General features: G+C 46.6%; 1 protein-coding gene across 5 annotated transcripts in view; it reads left to right on the top strand.

Moving 5' to 3' along the window:
- Positions 1 to 23,308, top strand: part of LOC110520604 (tensin-1) — a 325,072-nt gene that overhangs the window by 122,936 nt on the left and 178,828 nt on the right. For all 5 annotated transcript variants that reach the window (XM_090230422.1, XM_090230420.1, XM_090230425.1 and 2 more), the window contains exon 3: positions 5,819 to 5,856. In XM_090230422.1, the coding sequence (XP_090086548.1) occupies positions 5,819 to 5,856 (38 nt within the window). The remainder of the gene's footprint in view (positions 1 to 5,818; positions 5,857 to 23,308) is intronic.

Genomic DNA, 23,308 nt, shown 5'->3' with positions numbered 1-23,308 from the left:
AGCAGCTATCAGGAAATTAGACGTTTTTTTACAGTGTTAGTTTCATCAGTTGTTGTACAGTATGATACAAAACATAAGAAAAACAAAATGTTGAATGCCCCGGGCGTTTAAGAAATGCAGAAATGCTGTTGAGTCAAGATCACCACTAGAGGGCAGCAGAACATCAAATATGCTGCAGCAAACACAGACTGACTACCCTCAGAGTTCTGTGAATTGTAGTATTTGTCACGAGTACCTCATTAATTTATACATCAACAAAGTATTGGAAAAGATTTTAACCCCGTTCTTGGAGAGATACCCTCCTGTAGGTTTTAACTCTAACCCTGTTCCTGGGCAGAGACCCTCCTGTAGGTTTCAACTCCAACCCTGTTCCTGGAGAGATACCTTCCTTTTAGGTTTTAACTCCAACCCTGTTCCTGGAGAGAAACCCTCCTGTAGGTTTTAACTCCAACCCTGTTCCTGGAGAGATACCCTCCTGTAGGTTTTAACTCTAACCCTGTTCCTGGAGAGATACCTTCCTTTTAGGTTTTAACTCCAACCCTGTTCCTGGAGAGAAACCCTCCTGTAGGTTTTAACTCCAACCCTGTTCCTGGAGAGATACCCTCCTGTAGGTTTTAACTCTAACCCTGTTCCTGGAGAGATACCCTCCTGTAGGTTTTAACTCCAACCCTGTTCCTGGGGAGATACCCTCCTGTAGGTTTTCACTCCAACCCTGTTCCTGGAGAGATACCCTCCTGTAGGTTTTAACTCTAACCCTGTTCCTGGAGAGATACCCTCCTTGTAGGTTTTAACTCCAACGACAGTCTAATGTAGTGGTCAGAGCATGGTACATGATGGGTCTGATGTCTGTGACAGTCTAATGTAGTGTCTGCGTCTGTCTTTGCGTGTGTGTGTACTGTATGTGTGTGTGTTGCACATATGAGAGAGGAAATATCTCAGCCCTTGTTCCGTCTCTCTAGCTGGGCTCAGCCCATGCCTTTGGGAGTCCAGACCCATTACAAAGGACCTGGTTGAGGGAATAGCCCCAGCCCCTCTCCCCCCAGCCCCTCTACCCCCAGCCTCGCTCTCCTCACTACCCGCCCTCCTCACTACCCGCCCTCCTCACTACCCGCTCTCCTCACTACCCGTTCTCCCACTACCCGCTCTCCTCACTACCCGCTCTCCTCACTACCCGCTCTCCTCACTGCCCGCTCTCCTCACTACCCGCTCTCTCTACTACCCGCTCTCCTCACTACCCGCTCTCCTCACTACCCGCTCTCCCCACTACCCGCTCTGTGACGTCAACATTAAGGCTTTTCTCTCTACTCCTCTACCCCTCTATCCATCCTCTTCATCCCCTCTTAGCCCTCTTCCATCGTTCCCCCTCTCCTTTATTTCTGCTCTGTTTACACTGCAGAGCTCTAACTTCCTAACAAGGGAAAAGCCTGACTGGGCCCTTGTGCGCCAGCCACCTTCACACCCAATATGGAAGTCCTCCTCTCTCTGTCTTCCCCTTGTACCCCAGGGGAGTGTGTTACCTCAGGGCTTACATGCTGAGAACAGAATGGGTCAGTGTATCTGGACTCTGTGATAGGGTGGGTGGAGCACAGTTCAGTGGTATTCCAGAGAACAATATAGTGGAGAGGAAACCACTTTTTATGGTAGTGCATGAGGTGAGGACTTTCAGCCTTTGGTGCAATACTTAAAGGGATACGTTAGGATTTAGCATGTCTTCCTACTTACCCAGAACCAGACAAACTCCTGGATGCTCTTTTATGTCTTTGCATGCAGTTTGAAGGAAGTTGAAGGTAGCATCTCATTAGTTCCATTAAATACTAGCCAACTCCTCTGAAAAGCAGGGAAATATACCTTTTCCCTACTCCACAGCTGGGTGGTTTGTCATTTATAGTCTTATAAAACTCTACATAGTAATCAATAGTTTATAAATGTGTTAATTACACTTGATGTATAGCTTTGTAACACTCCATTCTTTTTAGTATTCAAACAGTGCCATGCTCTTCGACTGGATAAAATAAGTGTATTTAGCTGGACCCTGGGAACCAGAGTCTCCTCAGGGTTGAAGTGTGCTGTAGGTTTTCACTGGGAACCAGAGTCTCCTCTGGGTTGGAGTGTGCTGTAGGTTTTCACTGGGAACCAGAGTCTCCTCGGGGTTGGAGTGTGCTGTAGGTTTTCACTGGGAACCAGAGTCTCCTCAGGGTTGGAGTGTGCTGTAGGTTTTCACTGGGAACCAGTCTTCTCAGGGTTGGAGTGTGCCGTAGGTTTTCACTGGGAGCCAGTGTCTCCTCAGGGTTGGAGTGTCGTGTAGGTTTTCACTGGGAACCAGAGTCTCCTCAGGGTTGGAGTGTGCCGTAGGCTTTCACTGGGAACCAGTCTCCTCAGGGTTGGAGTGTGCCGTAGGTTTTCACTGGGAACCAGAGTCTCCTCAGGGTTGGAGTGTGCCGTAGGTCTTCACTGGGAACCAGAGTCTCCTCGGGGTTGGAGTGTGCTGTAGGTTTTCTCTGGGAACCAGAGTCTCCTCAGGGTTGGAGTGTGCTGTAGGTTTTCACTGGGAACCAGAGTCTCCTCTGGGTTGGAGTGTCGTGTAGGTTTTCACTGGGAACTAGAGTCTCCTCAGGGTTGGAGTGTGCTGTAGGTTTTCAATGGGAACCAGAGTCTCCTCAGGGTTGGAGTGTGCTGTAGGTTTTTCACTCTGTCACTTCTCTCAAGACCTTTAATTAAATAATCAAAGAGGCTCTCAAATGTTAGTGCAAATGTAGTCTTGAGGTGTCTAAATATAAACTAAATGGCATGAACTAATTATACCAGCGTGTCTTGTTTATACAACACAAGATTACAGTTAACATCAGTGCTCAGGACTAGCACATTCACTCTATCCTACTTCAGAAGAAATACTATGAGGTTCTTTTTTAAACTCAAGTATATCTGAATGAATATACAGTGCGGAGAACAAGTATTTGATACACTGCTGATTTTGCAGGTTTTCCTACTTACAAAGCATGTAGAGGTCTGTCATTTTTATCATAGGTACACTTCGACTGTGAGAGACGGAATCTGAAACAAAAATCCAGAAAATCACATTGTATAATTTTTAAGTAATTAATTTGTATTTTATTGCATGACATAAGTATTTGATACAGAACTTAATAATGTAAAGCAGAACTTAATATTTGGTACTACAATTACAGTTTCCTGTAGTTCTCGACCAGTTTTGCACACACTGCAGCAGGGATTTTGGCCCACTCTTCCATACAGACCTTCTCCAGATCCTTCAGGTTTCGGGGCTGTCGCTGGGCAATACGGACTTTCAGCTCCCTCCAAATATTTTAGATTGGGTTCAGGTCTGGTGACTGGCTAGGCCACTCCAGGACCTTGAGATGCTTCTTACAATGCGACTCCTTAGTTGCCCTGGCTGTGTGTTTCGGGTCGTTGTCATGCTGGAAGACGCATCTTCAATGCTCTTACTGAGGGAAGGAGGTTGTTGGCCAAGATCTCGCGATACATGGCCCCATCCATCCTCCCCTCAATACGGTGCAGTCGTCCAGTCCCCTTTGCAGAAAAGCATCCCCAAAGAATGATGTTTCCACCTCCATGCTTCATGGTTGGGATGGTGTTCTTGGGGTTGTTCTCATCCTTCTTCTTCCTCCAAACATGGCGAGTGGAGTTTAGACCAAAAAGCTCTATTTTTGTCTCATCAGACCACATGACCTTCTCCCATTCCTCCTCTGGATCATCCAGATGGTCAGTTGTTGCCTTCTCACCAAGCTGCTTGCCTATTGTCCTGTAGCCCATCCCAGCCTTGTGCAGGTCTACAATTTTATCCCTGATGTCCTTACACAGCTCCCTGGTCTTGGCCATTGTGGAGAGGTTGGAGTCTGTTTGATTGAGTGTGTGGACAGGTGCATTTTATACAGTTAATGAGTTCAAACAGGTGCAGTTAATACAAGTAATGAGTGGAGAACAGGAGGGCATCTTAAAGAAAAACTAACAGGTCTGTGAGAGCCAGAATTCTTACTGGTTGGTAGGTGTTCAAATACTTATGTCATGCAATAAAATGCAAATTAATTACTTAAAAATCATACAATGTGACTTTCTGGATTTTTGTTTTAGATTCCGTCTCTCACAGGTGAAGTGTACATATAAAAAAAATTACAGACCTCTACATGCTTTGTAAGTAGGAAAACCTGCAAAATCAGCAGTGTATCAAATACTTGTTCTCCCCACTGTAAATAGACTAAGCATCTATTGTAATACAGTCTAAATTAGTATGGTTAGTCTAGTTTGGAGTATGGTTCATCTCTATCCATCTTGGACTATTCTACCCCGTAAGTTACAACCAAACCCAGACAAGCTTCTCAGCTCTCACACCATGGCTCTCTTCATACCCTGACTCTCTCTCTCCATATCCTGACTCTCTCCATACCCTGACTCTCTCTCTCCAGACCCTGACTCTCTCTCTCTCCATATCCTGACTCTCTCTCTCCAGACCCTGACTCTCTCTCTCCAGACCCTGACTCTCACTCTCTCCAGACCCTGACTCTCTCTCTCTCCAGATCCTGTCTCTCTCCAGACCCTGTCTCTCTCTAGACCCTGTCTCTCTCCCCAGACCCTGACTCTCTCTCTCCATACCCTGATTCTCTCTCTCCATACCCTGACTCTCTCTCTCTTCATACCCTGACACTCTCTCTTTAGACCCTGTCTCTCTCTCCATACCCTGACACTCTCTCTTCAGACCCTGTCTCTCTCTACAGACCCTCTCTCTCTTCATACCCTGACTCTCTCCATACCCTGACTCTCTCCATACCCTGACTCTCTCTCTCTTCAGACCCTGTCTCTCTCTCCATACCCTGACTCTCTCTCTCCATACCCTGACTCTCTCCAACCCTGACTCTCTCTCTTCAGAACCTGTCTCTCTCTAAAGACCCTCTCTTTCTTCATACCCTGACTATCTCTCTCTCTTCAGACCCTGTCTCTCTCTTCAGACCCTGTCTCTCTCTCCATACCCTGACTCTCTCTCTCCATACCCTGACTCTTGCCATACCCTGACTCTCTCTCTCTCCATACCCTGACTCTCTCTCTCTCTCTTCATACCCTTACTCTCTCTCTTCAGACCCTGTCTCTCTCTCTTCAGACCCTGTCTCGCTCTCTTCAGACCCTGTCTCTCTCTTCAGACCCTGTCTCTCTCTTCAGACCCTGTCTCTCTCTTCAGACCCTGTCTCTCTCTTCAGACCCTGTCTCCCTCTCTCCACACCCTGACTCTCTCTCTCTTCATACCCTTTCTCTCTCTATCTCCAGACCCTCTCTCTCTCTCTTCAGACCCTGACTCTCTCTCTTCAGACCCTGACTCTCTCTCTCTCTCTCTCTCTCTCTCTCCATACCCCGACTCTCTCTCTCTCTTCATACCCTGGCTCTCTCTCTCTATTCATACCCTGACTCTCTCTCTCTCTCTCTTCAGACCATGTCTCTCTTTTTAGACCCTGTCTCTTTCTTCAGACCCTGTCTGTCTCTCCAGACCCTGTCTGTCTCTCCAGACCCTGCTCTCTCTCTTCAGGCCCTGCTCTCTCTCGCCAGATCCTGCTCTCTTCAGACCCAAGAGCACCAAACCCCAGACCCCGGTAGTGGGCAGCATCAGTCTTTAACAGTCAATAATATTTGACTTTGACCATAGAGTAAACATGTTAAACTTTGACGAGGTAGAATTTCAATACACTCTTTTCATTTACTCAGTGATGCATTTCCTTCCGCTCAGCAATGCTTGAATGTAATACTTTTTAGGAAATGTAAACTTACTCTGAATTCCTGTTTTTCTCCCATCTTCTAGTGTGCCGGCTGACTTGCCACAAGACATGTGAAGTGAAGGTAAGAGCAGCATCTTTTCTCAGGGCTCTTATGTTGCCGAATGGGCATGTCTAAGCAATGGGAACGCATTATTTTTTAGGCAGCTACACTTTTTACATGTAGGTTGTTATGAACTGTCATTACATCTTATGTCATCACGTCACATCTCAAGTGCACAAGAGTCAAGTACAGTGTAGCTCTACCAAGTCATCCTCTGTTGACGCAACAGGAGGCTGCTGAGGGGAGGAGGGCTCATAATAATGGCCGGAACGGAGAGCGAATGGAATGGCATCAAAACACATGGAAACCATGGAAACCATGTGTTTTACTATTTGATACCATTGTACTGATTTCTCTTCCTCCCATTACCATGAGCCCGTCCTGCCAAATTACAGTGCCACCAACCTCCTGTGGTTAGCTCTTAGTGCTTTAGTGAGCTCAACTCTCTTTCCTTCAAAGCCAAGCAGAGCTTATCAGAAGGTAATGTTGTGTTAATGAGGTGGACGGGACCTCAGCAGGAACAGTGTTCCTGCACTCCTAATGTCGGAGGAATCTGAAAACAAGTGCAGGCTGTCCCAGTATGTGTTTGACTTGGCTGAGCCTTTGTATGTTCGATCACCCCCTTCTAAAAATAAACGGCAGCTCGCTACATGGTCGACGGGCTTGGTGTTTTTGAAGGGGGGGGCACTTAGAAGAAGATGGGAAGTAGTGATGGAAAGAGAGAGAGAGTGGTGGTGAAGGAGGGCTGGAGATGAGAAAACATAGATTTTTTACAATACGTTGCAGTGAGAGTTTTACTAGACTTTAGATTTATAGCACCCACTCACCCTCCACAACACACACACACACACACACACACACACACACACACACACACACACACACACACACACACACACACACACACACGTCACACCGCCCTTCATCTGGCAGCCATTACTGAAATGTTCCAGAGCTGCCAGCTCTACCCAGCTCCCTATACCCTCCTCAGTTCTACCCTGCTCTACCCACTACCCTCCTCCAGCTCTACCCAGCTCCCTCTGACCCTCCTCCAGCTCTACCCAGCTCCCTCTACCCTCCTCAGTTCTACCCAGCTCCCTCTACCCTCCTCCAACTCTACCCAGCTCCCTCTGCCCTCCTCCAGCTCTGCCCAGCTCCCTCTGCCCTCCTCCAACTCTACCCAGCTCCCTCTGCCCTCCTCCATCTCTACCCAGCTCCTTCTGTCCTCCTCCATCTCTACCCAGCTCCCTCTACCCTCCTCCAACTCTACCCAGCTCCCTCTACCCTCCTCCATCTCTACCCAGCTCCCTCTGTCCTCCTCCATCTCTACCCAGCTCCCTCTGCCCTCCTCCAGCTCTACCCAGCTCCCTCTACCCTCCTCAGTTCTACCCAGCTCCCTCTACCCTCCTCCATCTCTACCCAGCTCCCTCTGTCCTCCTCCATCTCTACCCAGCTCCCTCTACCCTCCTCCAACTCTACCCAGCTCCCTCTACCCTCCTCCGTCTCTACCCAGCTCCCTCTGTCCTCCTCTTTCTCTACCCAGCTCCCTCTACCCTCCTCCAACTCTACCCAGCTCCCTCTGCCCTCCTCCATCTCTACCCAGCTCCCTCTACCCTCCTCCAACTCTACCCAGCTCCCTCTACCCTCCTCCATCTCTACCCAGCTCCCTCTGTACTCCTCCATCTCTACCCAGCTCCCTCTACCCTCCTCAGTTCTACCCAGCTCCCTCTGTCCTCCTCCATCTCTACCCAGCTCCCTCTGCCCTCCTCCAGCTCTACCCAGCTCCCTATACCCTCCTCCAACTCTACCCAGCTCCCTCTGTCCTCCTCAGTTCTACCCAGCTCCCTCTGCCCTCCTCCAACTCTACCCAGCTCCCTCTGCCCTCCTCCAACTCTACCCAGCTCCCTCTGCCCTCCTCCAACTCTACCCAGCTCCCTCTGCCCTCCTCCAACTCTACCCAGCTCCCTCTGCCCTCCTCCCGTCTCTACCCAGCTCCCTCTGCCCTCCTCCAACTCTACCCAGCTCCCTCTGCCCTCCTCCAACTCTACCCAGCTCCCTCTGCCCTCCTCCAACTCTACCCAGCTCCCTATACCCTCCTCTCGACTCTACCCAGCTCCCTCTGCCCTCCTTCAACTCTACCCAGCTCCCTCTGCCCTCCTCCAACTCTACCCAGCTCCCTCTGCCCTCCTCCCGTCTCTACCCAGCTCCCTCTGCCCTCCTCCAACTCTACCCAGCTCCCTCTGCCCTCCTCCAACTCTACCCAGCTCCCTCTGCCCTCCTCTAACTCTACCCAGCTCCCTATACCCTCCTCTCGTCTCTACCCAGATCCCTCTGCCCTCCTCCAACTCTACCCAGCTCCCTCTGCCCTCCTCCAACTCTACCCAGCTCCCTATACCCTTCTCTCGTCTCTACCCAGCTCCCTATACCCTCCTCCAACTCTACCCAGCTCCCTCTGCCCTCCTCCAACTCTACCCAGCTCTCTCTGCCATCCTCCAACTCTACCCAGCTCCCTCTGCCCTCCTCCAACGCTACCCAGCTCCCTCTGCCCTCCTCCAACTCTACCCAGCTCCCTCTACCCTCCTCAGTTCTACCCAGCTCCCTCTGCCCTCCTCCAACTCTACCCAGCTCCCTCTGCCCTCCTCAGTTCTACCCAGCTCCCTCTACCCCCCTCCAGATCTACCCAGCTCCCTCTGCCCTCCTCCAACTCTACCCAGCTCCCTCTACCCTCCTCAGTTCTACCCAGCTCCCTCTGTCCTCCTCAGTTCTACCCAGCTCCCTCTACCCTCCTCAGTTCTACCCAGCTCCCTCTGTCCTCCTCAGTTCTACCCAGCTCCCTATACCCTCCTCCAACTCTACCCAACTCCCTCTACCCTCCTCCAACTCTACCCAGCTTCACCCATAGGAGGGGTGAAGGTTTATCAGTCAGTCTCATAGGAGGGGTGAAGGTTTACCAGTCAGTCTCATAGGCGGGACGAAGGTTTACCAGTCAGTCTCATCGGAGGGGTGAAGGTTTACCAGTCAGTCTCATAGGCGGGACGAAGGTTTACCAGTCAGTCCCATAGGAGGGGTGAAGGTTTACCAGTCAGTCTCATAGGAGGGGTGAAGGTTTACCAGTCTGTCTCATAGGACGGGTGAAGGTTTATCAGTCAGTCTCATAGGAGGGGTGAAGGTTTACCAGTCAGTCTCATAGGAGGGACAAAGGTTTACCAGTCAGTCTCATCGGAGGGGTGAAGGTTTACCAGTCAGTCTCATAGGTGGGGCGAAGGTTTACCAGTCTGTCTCATAGTAGGGGTGAAGGTTTACCAGTCTGTCTCATAGGAGGGGTGAAAGTTTACCAGTCAGTCTCATAGAAGGGGAAAATGTTTACCAGTCAGTCTCATAGGATGGGCAAAGGTTTACCAGTTAGTCTTATAGGAGGGGCGAAGACAAATTAGCTCAAGCTAACGCAACGCATTTGGTTGATGACTGTGTGTAATTCAATGTGTCAGTGTTTTAATTGCATCCATCTCAATTCAGATAAATGATTAAGTAAATAAATAGCCGCCTAACTGTTTTGGGGAAACGTTCTGAAGCAGTGAGTAATGAGCAGCCCATGTGACCTCTTCTTGGTCTACTGGTTCTTACAATGACAACAAACTGTATTTCAATCAATGCTCCCCGCAACAAATACATCCCATTCATGACCCCACAACTAATCTGACTTAATAATACGAGGACGTGATTGGAACCCATGAAAACATATCAAACAAAAACAATAAGAAAATGTGATGAGTGAAGGGGTAGAATATATGAAGAGAGAAGTAACAAAATATGAAAAGGTCTTCTCCCCGGGAGGTGTTGTTGTTGGAGTTCTTTGCTAGGAAGGAACGCGTGCAGGAATTCTGTGAACCCAGGGTTGATTTGTGAAGACAGGTCCGGAACGCAGAGACTTAATTATTTCTTCATTAAATCGTGATGAAGAGTACAATCCAAACTACTCCCAATCAGCAAACATGGAAATACGTGGACAAACCTCCATTTTCTCTAATCAGACAAATATTCCCTCAGAGATTGGCCTTGGCAGGTCGCAATTCACTTTTAGACTTGACATGAAAAAAACGTTTATGCCGTGAATGATAGTTGATGAAGGCTAGCTCGATCGCTATCAGCTTTCGATCAAACTTGCATCGCCATGAATTCATTATTCATGAAGAATTTACAAGGTAAATATATAAGGTTAAGGTGCTCCCATTGCCCCTAAGCTTTTCCTTAGTTTTGATTAATATGTGATCTTACACTTGTGGAATCCAAGTGGTGGTCATAACTCTGTCATGCTGAGACAGTTTCCACACTGACTCGCTACAGGGAGAAATCTCCACATCCATATTTAGATAAGATTCGCACGTAGCCCCTGCATAACCTCTGCTACTAAAAAACAAATGGTCAGACTGCATGAACGACAGTATGTCACTGTGTGTGTGTGTGCGTGAGTGTGTGTGTGCGTGTGTGTGTGTGTGCGTGAGTGTGTGTGTGCGTGTGTGCGTTTTGTGCGTCTGAGAGAGCGATGTAAAGTAAAAGTGAGAGTATGTCAGAAGTATTTGGAGAAAGAGAGATAATTGTGAGGCCTCAGTAATGCTAGATGAAGATTTGTGGGAAGAGGACTTGGAACTAATGGGAAACACAGCTTCATCCAATCCAATGGGAGATGTCGGTTCGATGTTTGTCTATATTTTCGTGTCTGAGCACAGGTGCTGCTTGCTCCGTGCCATCATGTCATCCACTAAATACCAGTGCCAAATGGACCTGTCCTTTCCACTCCCCTTTCTTCAGACATGTGCATCTTGCTTGTTCATCTTTTTAAAAATGTAACCTTTATATAACCAGGCAAGTCAGTTAAGAGCAAATTATTATTTGCTATGACGGGCCTACCCCGGCCAAACTGGTCCAATTGTGTGCCGACCTATGGGACTCTCAATCACAGGCCGGATGTGATACAGCCTGGATTCAAACCAGGGACTGCAGTGACGCCTCTTGCACTGAGATGCAGTGTCTTAGACCGCTGCACCACTCGGGAGCTTCATAGCTTTAAGTGTGTCGACTCCACAACAGAGTTTTTACAGTGCCTTGCGAAAGTATTCGGCTCCCTTGAACTTTGCGACCTTTTGCCACATTTCAGGCTTCAAACATAAAGATATAAAACTGTATTTTTTTGTGAAGAATCAACAACAAGTGGGACACAATCATGAAGTGGAACTACATTTATTGGATATTTCTAACTTTTTTAACAAATCAAAAACTGAAAAATTGGGCGTGCAAAATTATTCAGCCCCCTTAAGTTAATACTTTGTAGCGCCACCTTTTGCTGCGATTACAGCTGTAAGTCGCTTGGGGTATGTCTCTATCAGTTGTGCACATTGAGTGACTGAAATTTTTTCCCATTCCTCCTTGCAAAACAGCTCGAGCTCAGTGAGGTTGGATGGAGAGCATTTGTGAACAGCAGTTTTCAGTTCTTTCCACAGATTCTCAATTGGATTCAGGTCTGGACTTTGACTTGGCCATTCTAACACCTGGATATGTTTATTTTTGAACCATTCCATTGTAGATTTTGCTTTATGTTTTGAATCATTGTCTTGTTGGAAGACAAATCTCCGTCCCAGTCTCAGGTCTTTTGCAGACTCCATCAGGTTTTCTTCCAGAATGGTCCTGTATTTGGCTCCATCCATCTTCCCATCAATTTTAACCATCTTCCCTGTCCCTGCTGAAGAAAAGCAGGCCCAAACCATGATGCTACCACCACCATGTTTGACAGTGGGTATGGTGTGTTCAGGGTGATGAGCTGTTTTGCTTTTACGCCAAACATAACGTTTTGCATTGTTGCCAAAAAGTTCAATTTTGGTTTCATCTGACCAGAGCACCTTCTTCCACATGTTTGGTGTGTCTCCCAGGTGGCTTGTGGCAAACTTTAAACAACACTTTTTATGGATATCTTTAAGAATTGGCTTTCTTCTTGCCACTCTTCCATAAAGGCCAGATTTGTGCAATATACGACTGATTGTTGTCCTATGGACAGAGTCTCCCACCTCAGCTGTAGATCTCTGCAGTTCATCCAGAGTGATCATGGGCCTCTTGGCTGCATCTCTGATCAGTCTTCTCCTTGTATGAGCTGAAAGTTTAGAGGGACGGCCAGGTCTTGGTAGATTTACAGTGGTCTGATACTCCTTCCATTTCAATATTATCGCTTGCACAGTGCTCCTTGGGATGTTTAAAGCTTGGGAAATCTTTTTGTATCCAAATCCGGCTTTAAACTTCTTCACAACAGTATCTCGGACCTGCCTTCTTTCACGGGTCAATCGAGTCAATCTCAAATGTTGTTGAGTCATCGAGTGCTCCACAGTGTCCTTCAGAAGCCTCTTGATCACAGCATTAAACAGGCCTTGAGCGCGGGAGCCTCTTTTTTTTTTGTCTATGTCTATAGGCTGGGAGCAACAAAATGGCGTCGTGGTCAGCTTTTCCATAAGGAGGGCCTTATATGCGTCGCGGAACTTAGAATAACGATGATTCAGGGTTTTACCAGCCCTGGTAGCACAATCAATATGCTGATAGAATTTAGGGGGTCTTGTTTTCAGATTAGCCTTGTTAAAGCCCCCCAGCTACAATGAATGCAGCCTCAGGATATGTGGTTTCCAGTTTACATAGAGTCAAATAAAGTTCGTTCAGGGCTGTCGATGTGTTTGCTTGGGGGGGAATATATGCGGCTGTTATTATAATCGAAGAGAATTCTCTTGGTAGATAATGCGGTCAACATTTGATTGTGAGGAATTCTAAGTCAGGTGAACAGTTCCTGTATGTTGTAATGACCGCACCACTTCTCGTTAATCATAAGGCATAACCCCCCGCCCCTCTTCTTACCAGAAAGATGCTTGTTTCTGTCGGCGTGATGCTTGAAGAAACCAGCTGGCTGTACCAACTCCAATAGCGTGTCTCGAGTGAGCCATGTTTCCGTGAAGCAAAGAACGTTACAGTCTCTTATGTCTTTCTGGAATGCTACCCTTGCTCGGATTTCATCAACCTTGTTGTCAAGAGACTGGATATTGGCGAGTAGTATGCTCGGGAGTGGTGCGCGATGTGCCCGTCTCCGGAGCCTGACCAGAAGACCGCTTCGTCTGCCCCTTTTACGGCGTCGTTGTTTTGGTTCGCTGGCCGGGATCTGATCCATTGTCCTGGGTGGTGGGCAAAACACAGGATCCGCTTCGGGAAAGTCGTATTCCTGGTCGAAATGATGGTGAGTTAACGTTGCTCTTATATCCAGTAGTTCCTCCCGACTGTATGTAATAAAACCTAAGATTACCTGGGGTACCAATGTAAGAAATAACACGTAAAAAAAACTAATACAAATAGGAACGCAAAGCGCCCTTGGCAGCAACAGTCACTACTTCGTCACCCTAAAATATAGTCTGAATAAATCAAAAAATCTGTAATTAATTTTATTTTATTTTGAGAAGGTCTTAGTCACGCAATTTTACATATTTTTTTTGTATTTGTTATTTTTATTTAACCTTTAATTAACTAGGCAAGTAAATTAAGAACACATTTTTATTTAAAACGACGGCCTACAACGGCCAAACTCGGACGATGCTGGGCCAATTGTGCGCAGCCCTATGGGACTCCCAATCATGGCCGAAAGGGAATTCTGCTTTGAAAGTTGATCAACTTGTAAACTCACTTTTGAGATAACCGTCTGTCAATGTTTTGGTACCTACTGTAGAGCCCTTCTTTGTCTACATCCATTCGGCATTGTTCTCACCCTCTTAAGCCTTAGCCCCACCAATCTCTTTAAGGGTTGATCCGTGGTTTTTGTATTAACTTGCCAGCTACTTCCAGACATCTAAGAGAGATTGAACAGCTCACTGAACATTACTCGCCCTAGCAGAGCTGGTTAGGCTGCTACAGTATGCTATTCAGATCGTTGGTGACTGCAACTGTGCTGTCATATTGTCCGTTTGTAAATTCAGAGCGTTTCGAGTTTAGAGCGCACACTGGACGCTCTGGCAAATAAGTAGGGTTGTTCCCGAAAGCTCTGACCTCACAACGCCAGTCTAGCACCCAAGCTAACTGGCCAACGTTGGATAGCTACTTCCAGACACATAATGAGAGAACACCCCACTCTGACCATTTTACTCCCCCTAGCAGAGCTGGTTAGACAGTTTTCATGTTATCCTGAGCATTGGTGACTGTAACAGTGCTGTTGACATCAATTGAATTACCTTTTTATTTTATTTTTATTTTATTTCACCATTATTTAACCAGGTAGGCCAGTTGAGAACACGTTCTCATTTACAACTGAGACCTGGACAAGATAAAGCAAAGCATGTGTGACAAAAACAACAACACATTACACTTTGTTGCGGACGTATACTGACACCGGACATATTCAACGGGTGTTGAGTGTTCAAAAATTAAACAGTTATTCTGCGCTCTGGCTCACTAAGACGAGAGTCTTATGTTAAGAAATGTAGCTAGATAGCTAGCTAGGTAAACAGTGAATCCCAATGCATGACGTAACGTTAGTTAGCGAGCAAGCCAGCTAACATTAGCTAGCTAGCTAACAGTACACTGTCTTGAAATGAAAATACTTTGTCAAAATTAGAGTAGAGTCTTTTGTTAAGACATGTACCATAATCACAACTCATGACGTTAATACCCTGCATGAATCTGCAGGTAGCTAACCAACCAGGTTCTATGGCTATAACTAGTCAAGCAAATGTGTGTGAGATACAAAGAATGAGATCATACACATAATGTTAGCTAGGGACCCAGCCAGCTAACGTTAGCTAGCAAAACAGTACACTTGAAATGAAACAACTTTCTGTCAAAATTAGAAATGTTTATATCTGAAAATGTAGCTAGCTAGATTATCTTACAAGTATTCATCATGGTTGCACGCATCTCATGTCTGATGCCATGCATGGTTGCCCTTATTTTGACAATGTAATCCAGACTGGTGTTTTCTCCATCTCCTTAGCTATCATACTTTAATTGCACTGATTTCAAAACTCGGTCCTCAGAAAGTGGAGAGCATACACATAATGTTAGCTAGCGAGCCAGCCAGCTAACATTAGCTAGCTAACAGTACACTTTAACTTGACATTAGGTTTATGCAGTTTTACTACACGATGCATAAAAAAAGCCGCGTTTGACACGATTACCTAGACATACTGACCAGCGCCAATAGACAGACGTGCTATATGACAGACCAATCCAAACTCATCTCTCAGCATGTCCAGCCCCCTCATTATGTCAGCCAATCATGGAACAATTATTTTGCCATGACTTCAGCCTGGAGGCTGCTAGTACACTGAGAGCTCCATTTCCATTTTACTTCAGGCTTTCTAAAGTCCTCTTTTCTTCCACATGGGCCATCTTGTAAAATCAAACTGACAAGTGGAACATTTAAAGATAAAATAATTAGCCAGGAAGTGAGGATACTGTTTGATTTCTATAACAACTCTGGCTAGATGCAAGCCCCTTTTAGTTTCTGATCTACATATTTCTCTGGTACGTCCAATAGTGGTTCGCTCATTTGTGACCTGATTCAGTAAACTTGGCGTATGTCTCAAGTCACGACTTCACAGGAGAGCTGTTTGAATGTAAAAACTTTTTTTTTTTATCAAATTGCTTTTTTTTTGCAGAAATGCCTTCTTGAACATGTGAACTTTCATGTGCCTTAATAACAAACTTGTATGCCATCTGTAAATACGAATAAAATTGTTAAAATTACAAGTCTAGTTGGTTTAGCCACAGAAAAAGACAGCACATTAAAGTTCACTTGTTGTGCATTCTTAGGAGTTGAGAAGAGCACTGACCAGCCTAGAGATATGGCTCCGGGAACCAAGCATGTTTTGGGAAGGACACTACTGTGTTCCTGTGGTAATGAATAGGGAGGCCAGAGAAATCAGAGTGAGAAACACAAAAACACGCAGCTAATCACCACTCCTACCTCTCCTCCCTCCTCTCTCCAACCTTTCCCTTCCACAGTGATGAAGTATGTGTTTTCATTTTCTCCCGCCTCCCCCACAATTCCCTCACCATCCATCTCTGTTCTTTAAATCAAAAAGAAAAGCATGTTTTTGTTTGGACTGGACAGACATTTTGGAAGGCTGTTTTTGCGACTCCTCACTTAGTTTCCCTTGGCGAGGTTGGTTCCTGCATGAGAGCTAGGTTTCATTGCATTAACCACTGATACTGAGAGAGTTATGGCCACTGGAAGAGCTGCAGTAAAGCCCCCTTTTTTTTAGCTAAATGTAGCGGTAGCTTGGATGAGTTCGGTGTTAGCTGAATGAGCCCACCATGTATCATGCTCCTTTCTGTTTCTTGTGTTATTATAGCCAATAACACTCCCCTCCTCTTGCTACTGGAGCTGCCATTGGCCAACTTCAGCATTCAAGGTTCAGTCATGGAGTGCCTGGCACAGAAGACAATGCTATGCCAGAATATGCAATAGCCCATTTTTTTTGCCCAGTAAAATAGCAACTGGAGGCATCTTGTGTATAGTACATTTAGTCTTAGGTGTGGTATAGTCTCTCGATGAGATGGAACCCTTGTCATGGCTAGGCTTTGTCCCCAAATGAACCTATAGAAATGACTGAAACCCGGTATGGTTTGGCCCAAACAATGGCTGTGTTGTCATGTGTTCTGTCCACATGCTGTTTCCATTGTGAGTCAAACGGGAGTGAAATACCACGAGGAAAGTCCCTGAATCTTTTGCAATTTCATGATTCATACCTGTATTCATAATAGCATCATGGTTCTATTCTTTTTAAACATATTTGTACGTTCTTTTGGTAATTTAATAGAAAAAACACTCATTGACATGAGAACAATGATTTCCGTAATTTAAAAATCATTTACTGTCTCTACCTTTTAGGCACATCCAGGCACCTACAGTATATACACGTAAGTTAAGAGATACCTGTTTGATATGACCGTTTGGTGGCTGTAGCTGCCCAGCTTTCTACTTACCTGGGTGGAACAGAAGTTGGATTTATCAGTCTGTGTCTAGCTGTCTCAACTTCACTGCTAATTGACTTCCTCTGCTGACAAAGCTATGTATAAATCTAGATAGTCTGTTGAGTATAAAAAGACCCCCAAATCAACTATGTTCATCAAAGCTCGTTCAAGGTAATTAGTACAGTGTGCATTTTAGGAAGCTGATGCTTGAGGCTGAGCGTGTCCTCCAATGTATACCGTACGTACATTGAGATTAAGGCCCCACCGTAGTCTTTAGTTGGAGGAGTAAGTGTATCTCGTTCTCTGCAGTAAGTTTTTGGAATACAGCCTAGCAGTGACTGTCTTGTTCTTAACCTCTTGTGCTGTCTTGCTTTGCCCTAATTTACCTCCAGTAAGAGCAGCTGTCAAGATCATTTGGCACCTGATCGCTTGTCTTCCGTTCTAGTGACTTACCTTAGATACGATACTTTGCCATTGGAGGCTTATTTATCGCGCGTAGGGTAATTGGAAAGCCAGGTCGTCGTTGTGGAGGACGAGGGAAGCTTTTTCATTATCTTAATGTTTGTCCAGAGGAAGGGTTTGTCCAGAGGAAGAGTTTGTCCAGAAGAAGGGTTTGTCCAGAGGAAGAGTTTGTCCAGAGGAAGAGTTTGGCCAGAGGAAGAGTTTGGCCAGAGGAAGAGTTTGGCCAGAGGAAGAGTTTGGCCAGAGGAAGGGTTTGTCCAGAGGAAGAGTTTGTCCAGAGGAAGAGTTTGTCCAGAGGAAGGGTTTGGCCAGAGGAAGAGTTTGGCCAGAGGAAGAGTTTGGCCAGAGGAAGAGTTTGGTCAGAGGAAGAGTTTGGCCAGAGGAAGGGTTTGGCCAGAGGAAGAGTTTGGTCAGAGGAAGAGTTTGGCATGGATGGAGAACTGGCATGAGGGATTTAGGTTTTCGGCCTAGAATGGCACACAGAAAAGAGGAAATGTGCCAGAGGACATTCTGCTTCTCATGCCTCTTTTCTCTTGTTTGGATGCTCTCTGCTTCCTCCCCCATTTCAGTTCTGAGCTTGTGTTTTCAACTGTGGTCCAAAACCCTAAAACAGGCATGACCCCACACCCTGTCTCATTGCCACTTCCACTCGTGCCACTCGTGTGCCACTCGTGTGTGTACTTGTGTTCTGTGACCGCCCAACACCCACACATGAGAACGATGGTTTTAGAAGGAGGGGCTTTGACCTCATCTCAGAGTGTGACTATTCACACTGAAGCCACTACTGTAGTTTCCCCTCAACCAAGGATCATCAAAAAGCTATGATGTACCACTTTATTACACCTACATTCCTCTTTTTAATAGTGAGTTGAAAGATAGTCGATCATCTCAACTGGGCTTTGAGTGTGTGACTTCAGTACAGTTGCCCTCGCCGTCCGTGGAATCCTTCCAGGAACAACACTGAGAACTTTCTTTCTTTTTGTGTGATTGAGACTGCACTCAATGGGGATAGAGGGAAGAAAGTGATGGAGGTGGGAGTGGGGAGGGGTGATGGAAGGAAGCTCCTACAGAGAACATGTGATAGTCATGAAAATGGGTGTGGAAGTTGCCGTCCGTGTGGGATATGAGTGGGAATGCGAGCTGGTGAAGGGGGAGAGGAGAAGTTGAATATTTAGTAAATCTATTGGGTCTTTGCCACAGGTTGAGAGATCTGTTCTAGTGACCAGCCATCTACATCATGTTTTATCAAGCTTTATATCAAATCAACTATCCAGTCATAAAAACAGTTTAATTAGAAGTCATGGGATAGGACATTATTCTTTCCCCAGACCAGTGATGTCCTGTTCAGCCCAGTGATATCCTGTTCAGCCCAGCGATGTCCTGTTCAGCCCAGCGATATCCTGTTCAGCCCAGCGATGTCCTGTTCAGCCCAGTGGTATCCTGTTCAGCCCAGTGATGTCCTGTTCAGCCCAGCAATATCCTGTTAAGCCCAGCGATGTCCTGTTCAGCCCAGCGATATCCTGTTCAGCCCAGCAATGTCTTGTTCAGCTCAGCGATGTCCTGTTCAGCCCAGTGATGTCCTGTTCAGCCCAGCAATATCCTGTTAAGCCCAGCGATGTCCTGTTCAACCCAGCGATATCCTGTTCAGCCCAGCGATGTCCTGTTCAGCCCAGCGATGTCCTGTTCAGCCCAGTGATATCCTGTTCAGCCCAGTGATGTCCTGTTCAGCCCAGTGATATCCTGTTCAGCCCAGTGATGTCCTGTTCAGCCCAGTGATATCCTGTTCAGCCCAGTGATGTCCTGTTCAGCCCAGTGATATCCTGTTCAGCCCAGTGATATCCTGTTCAGCCCAGCGGTGTCCTGTTCAGCCCAGTGATATCCTGTTCAGCCCAGTGATGTCCTGTTCAGCCCAGTGATATCCTGTTCAGCCCAGCGATATCCTGTTCAGCCCAGTGATATCCTGTTCAGCCCAGTGATATCCTGTTCAGCCCAGCGGTGTCCTGTTCAGCCCAGTGATATCCTGTTCAGCCCAGTGATATCCTGTTCAGCCCAGTGATATCCTGTTCAGCCCAGTGATATCCTGTTCAGCCCAGTGATATCCTGTTCAGCCCAGTGATATCCTGTTCAGCCCAGTGATGTCCTGTTCAGCCCAGCGATGTCCTGTTCAGCCCAGCGATATCCTGTTCAGCCCAGTGATGTCCTGTTCAGCCCAGCGATATCCTGTTCAGCCCAGTGATATCCTGTTCAGCCCAGTGATATCCTGTTCAGCCCAGTGATATCCTGTTCAGCCCAGTGATATCCTGTTCAGCCCAGTGATATCCTGTTCAGCCCAGTGATGTCCTGTTCAGCCCAGTGATATCCTGTTCAGCCCAGTGATGTCCTGTTCAGCCCAGTGATTTCCTGTTCAGCCCAGTGATGTCCTGTTCAGCCCAGTGATGTCCTGTTCAGCCCAGTGATATCCTGTTCAGCCCAGTGATATCCTGTTCAGCCCAGTGATGTCCTGTTCAGCCCAGTGATGTCCTGTTCAGCCCAGTGATATCCTGTTCAGCCCAGTGATGTCCTGTTCAGCCCAGTGATGTCCTGTTCAGCCCAGTGATGTCCTGTTCAGCCCAGTGATATCCTGTTCAGCCCAGTGATATCCTGTTCAGCCCAGTGATGTCCTTTTCAGCCCAGTGATGTCCTGTTCAGCCCAGTGATATCCTGTTCAGCCCAGTGATGTCCTGTTCAGCCCAGTGATGTCCTGTTCAGCCCAGTGATATCCTGTTCAGCCCAGTGATGTCCTGTTCAGCCCAGTGATATCCTGTTCAGCCCAGCGATATCCTGTTCAGCCCAGTGATATCCTGTTCAGCCCAGTGATATCCTGTTCAGCCCAGCGGTGTCCTGTTCAGCCCAGTGATATCCTGTTCAGCCCAGTGATATCCTGTTCAGCCCAGTGATATCCTGTTCAGCCCAGTGATATCCTGTTCAGCCCAGTGATATCCTGTTCAGCCCAGTGATATCCTGTTCAGCCCAGTGATATCCTGTTCAGCCCAGTGATGTCCTGTTCAGCCCAGTGATGTCCTGTTCAGCCCAGTGATGTCCTGTTCAGCCCAGTGATGTCCTGTTCAGCCCAGTGATATCCTGTTCAGCCCAGTGATATCCTGTTCAGCCCAGTGATGTCCTGTTCAGCCCAGTGATGTCCTGTTCAGCCCAGTGATGTCCTGTTCAGCCCAGTGATGTCCTGTTCAGCCCAGTGATGTCCTGTTCAGCCCAGTGATATCCTGTTCAGCCCAGTGATATCCTGTTCAGCCCAGTGATGTCCTGTTCAGCCCAGCGATGTCCTGTTCAGCCCAGTGATGTCCTGTTCAGCCCAGTGATATCCTGTTCAGCCCAGCGATGTCCTGTTCAGCCCAGTGATATCCTGTTCAGCCCAGTGATATCCTGTTCAGCCCAGTGATATCCTGTTCAGCCCAGTGATATCCTGTTCAGCCCAGTGATATCCTGTTCAGCCCAGTGATATCCTGTTCAGCCCAGTGATATCCTGTTCAGCCCAGTGATGTCCTGTTCAGCCCAGTGATATCCTGTTCAGCCCAGTGATATCCTGTTCAGCCCAGTGATATCCTGTTCAGCCCAGTGATATCCTGTTCAGCCCAGTGATATCCTGTTCAGCCCAGTGATGTTCCTTCCAAACAACAAAGCAACTCAATGGTAATGGGAACAGTCATGTGTGGACTTTGGTGATTCTTATTGAGTTATGAAGAGATGATTTTATGGCTATTTGGGTTTTATTTTATATTTGACTCCCAGCAGTTTGGAAAAGAGTAATCTGTGCCATTTCGATATAACTTTAATCAGGCGCACCCCCTATTCCCCCCGGTGGAATGGATTGAGGGACACTGTACTAGTGGTTTGTAACACTTCCACTTCCTTCAGTACCAGAAAAGGTACTTGAAACACATGCAGAATGATTTGCCCATATAGCGTGTGGACATATGGCGCTGTACAGAGTAATTAGACAAGCAGCGCTATACGCCAAGAAGAAATACATATGTAGATGTTTTTCTCCTCAGTCCTCTCCTTTTCTCCAGTGCCCCTGTCTGACTTGTAGCTACTTATTTTCTATCTGATAGATACAGTAGAGAACACAAACAGAAACACCCAACCTTTGGCAAGATGGAGTAATCGAGAGTCTCTGGAGAAAATGTTAAGAGCAGGCCAAGTGAGGAAGAGTATGAACAGAGAGAAGGGGGGAGAGAGAGAGAGAGAGAGAGAGAGAGAGAGAGAGAGAGAGAGAGAGAGGGAGAGAGAGAGAGAGAGAGAGAACTTCAGAATTGCAAACATTTTGAAAACTTCACCAGACGTTTATACAGGTGGCTGCTGATTGAATGCTGAACGTGTTTACCTCTCAAAGCCTGAGTAGAGATGAGTCTGATCTGATCTAATTCCGCTTACGCAACCATCCTGAGACAGTTATTCCGACCAGGACTGAATAATGCACTGTACAATGTGACCATGGTGTTGACATCCACTTGCTGTGACAAGCTAGCGTTGCCTGGGCGTTGTTCAGATGTTCCAATGAGGGACTGGTGCTGTTGTTGAGAAACCCTGAGTCAGCCTCAGGAGATTCTGCCTTAAAACAGAGACAGCTGTGTCCCGTGTCCTTGCCCAGAAACTCTCTCCATCTGTCTGCCTGCCTGCCTGTCTGTCTCTCTGTCTGCCATCACGTTCTGACCACTTACAGCTGACCCAATGCTGCTTCCAGCCTCTCATGTTCATTTTGCATTTTTTTAAACATTGTACCTTTGTTTTTTGGAGACAACGACTGGTAGATGATAGAGCTCTGCCAATACCGCGGTGTGACCCAACTTTTTAGTACACTCAACTATATATGTGTGTGTCATGTAGCACACACGGAATGAATTACTTTTCTATTCTATCCTTTCCATTTCCCTGTAAGGGGTGTCTGAATACACTACGTGGCCAAAAGTCAAACATCTCATTCCAAAATCATGGGCATTAATATGAAGTTGGTCCCCCCTTTGCAGCTATAAACAGCCTCCACTGTTGGAACAAGGCAGTTAACCCACTGTTCCCCAGTAGGCCGTTATTGAAAATAAGAATTTGTTCTTAACTGACTTGTATAGTTAAATAAAGGTAAAATCTTTTTATTTTTTTTATTGCTGGGGGCACTTGCTTCCATTCAGCTACAATAGCATTAGTGAGGTCGAGCACTGATGTTCGGTGATTATGCTTGGCTCGCAGTCGGATTTCCAATTCACCCCAAAGGTCCTCGATGGGGTTGAGATCAGGCCAGTCAAGTTCTTCCACACCGAAGTTGACAAACCATTTCTGTATGGACTTCGCTCTGTGCACGGCGCCCTGTCATGCTGAAACAGGAAAAGGCCTTCCCCAAAGTTGGAATCACAGAATCACCTAAAATGTAATTTTATGCTGTAGCATTAAGAGTTTCCTGTACTGGAACTAAGGAGCCTAGCCTGAACCATGAAAAACAGCCCCAGACTATTATTCCTCCTCCGCCAAACTTTACAGTTGGCAATACGCATTGGGGCAGGGAGCATTCTTCTGGCATCTGCCAAAACCACATAATTGTCACAAATTTGATGTGTATTTTTGTCTAAATTGAATAAAGCCCTACCTTAAATGTAAATCATGTGATTCTTTTTTTTGTAGGTTAAAGTCTGTTTCCATCTCAAACTCAGTTATAGTATCGTTAGATCAAAGTAGGACACACTGGGACTAAACTATTGTTTCAAAGTGTAGTCAAGCTTTTCTGGAGGTTCTCAGTTTCAATTAACAGAGATTTCAATGTACTGTCACATAATAAGTTGGAGACTGACAACTGTTCTGCCAGTGAGAATAAGCTACACTGAATGGAATCACTTTCTCTCTGTGTTTGTTTATGTGTGTGTGTGTGTGTGTGTGTGTGTGTGTGTGTGTGTGTGTGTGTGAGCGAGAGAGAGAGAGAGCTTGTCAACTCGTATTTAACCTGTAACCTGATAACAACGAGAGGTCGAGAGAAAGGACC

This window comes from Oncorhynchus mykiss, chromosome 3 (genome assembly GCF_057628025.1).
Source record: "Oncorhynchus mykiss isolate SJ-2025 chromosome 3, ASM5762802v1, whole genome shotgun sequence".
Taxonomy (NCBI): domain Eukaryota; kingdom Metazoa; phylum Chordata; class Actinopteri; order Salmoniformes; family Salmonidae; genus Oncorhynchus; species Oncorhynchus mykiss.
The sequence above is the reverse complement of the archived record's forward strand: the minus strand, read 5'-3'. Positions and strand labels throughout refer to the sequence as shown.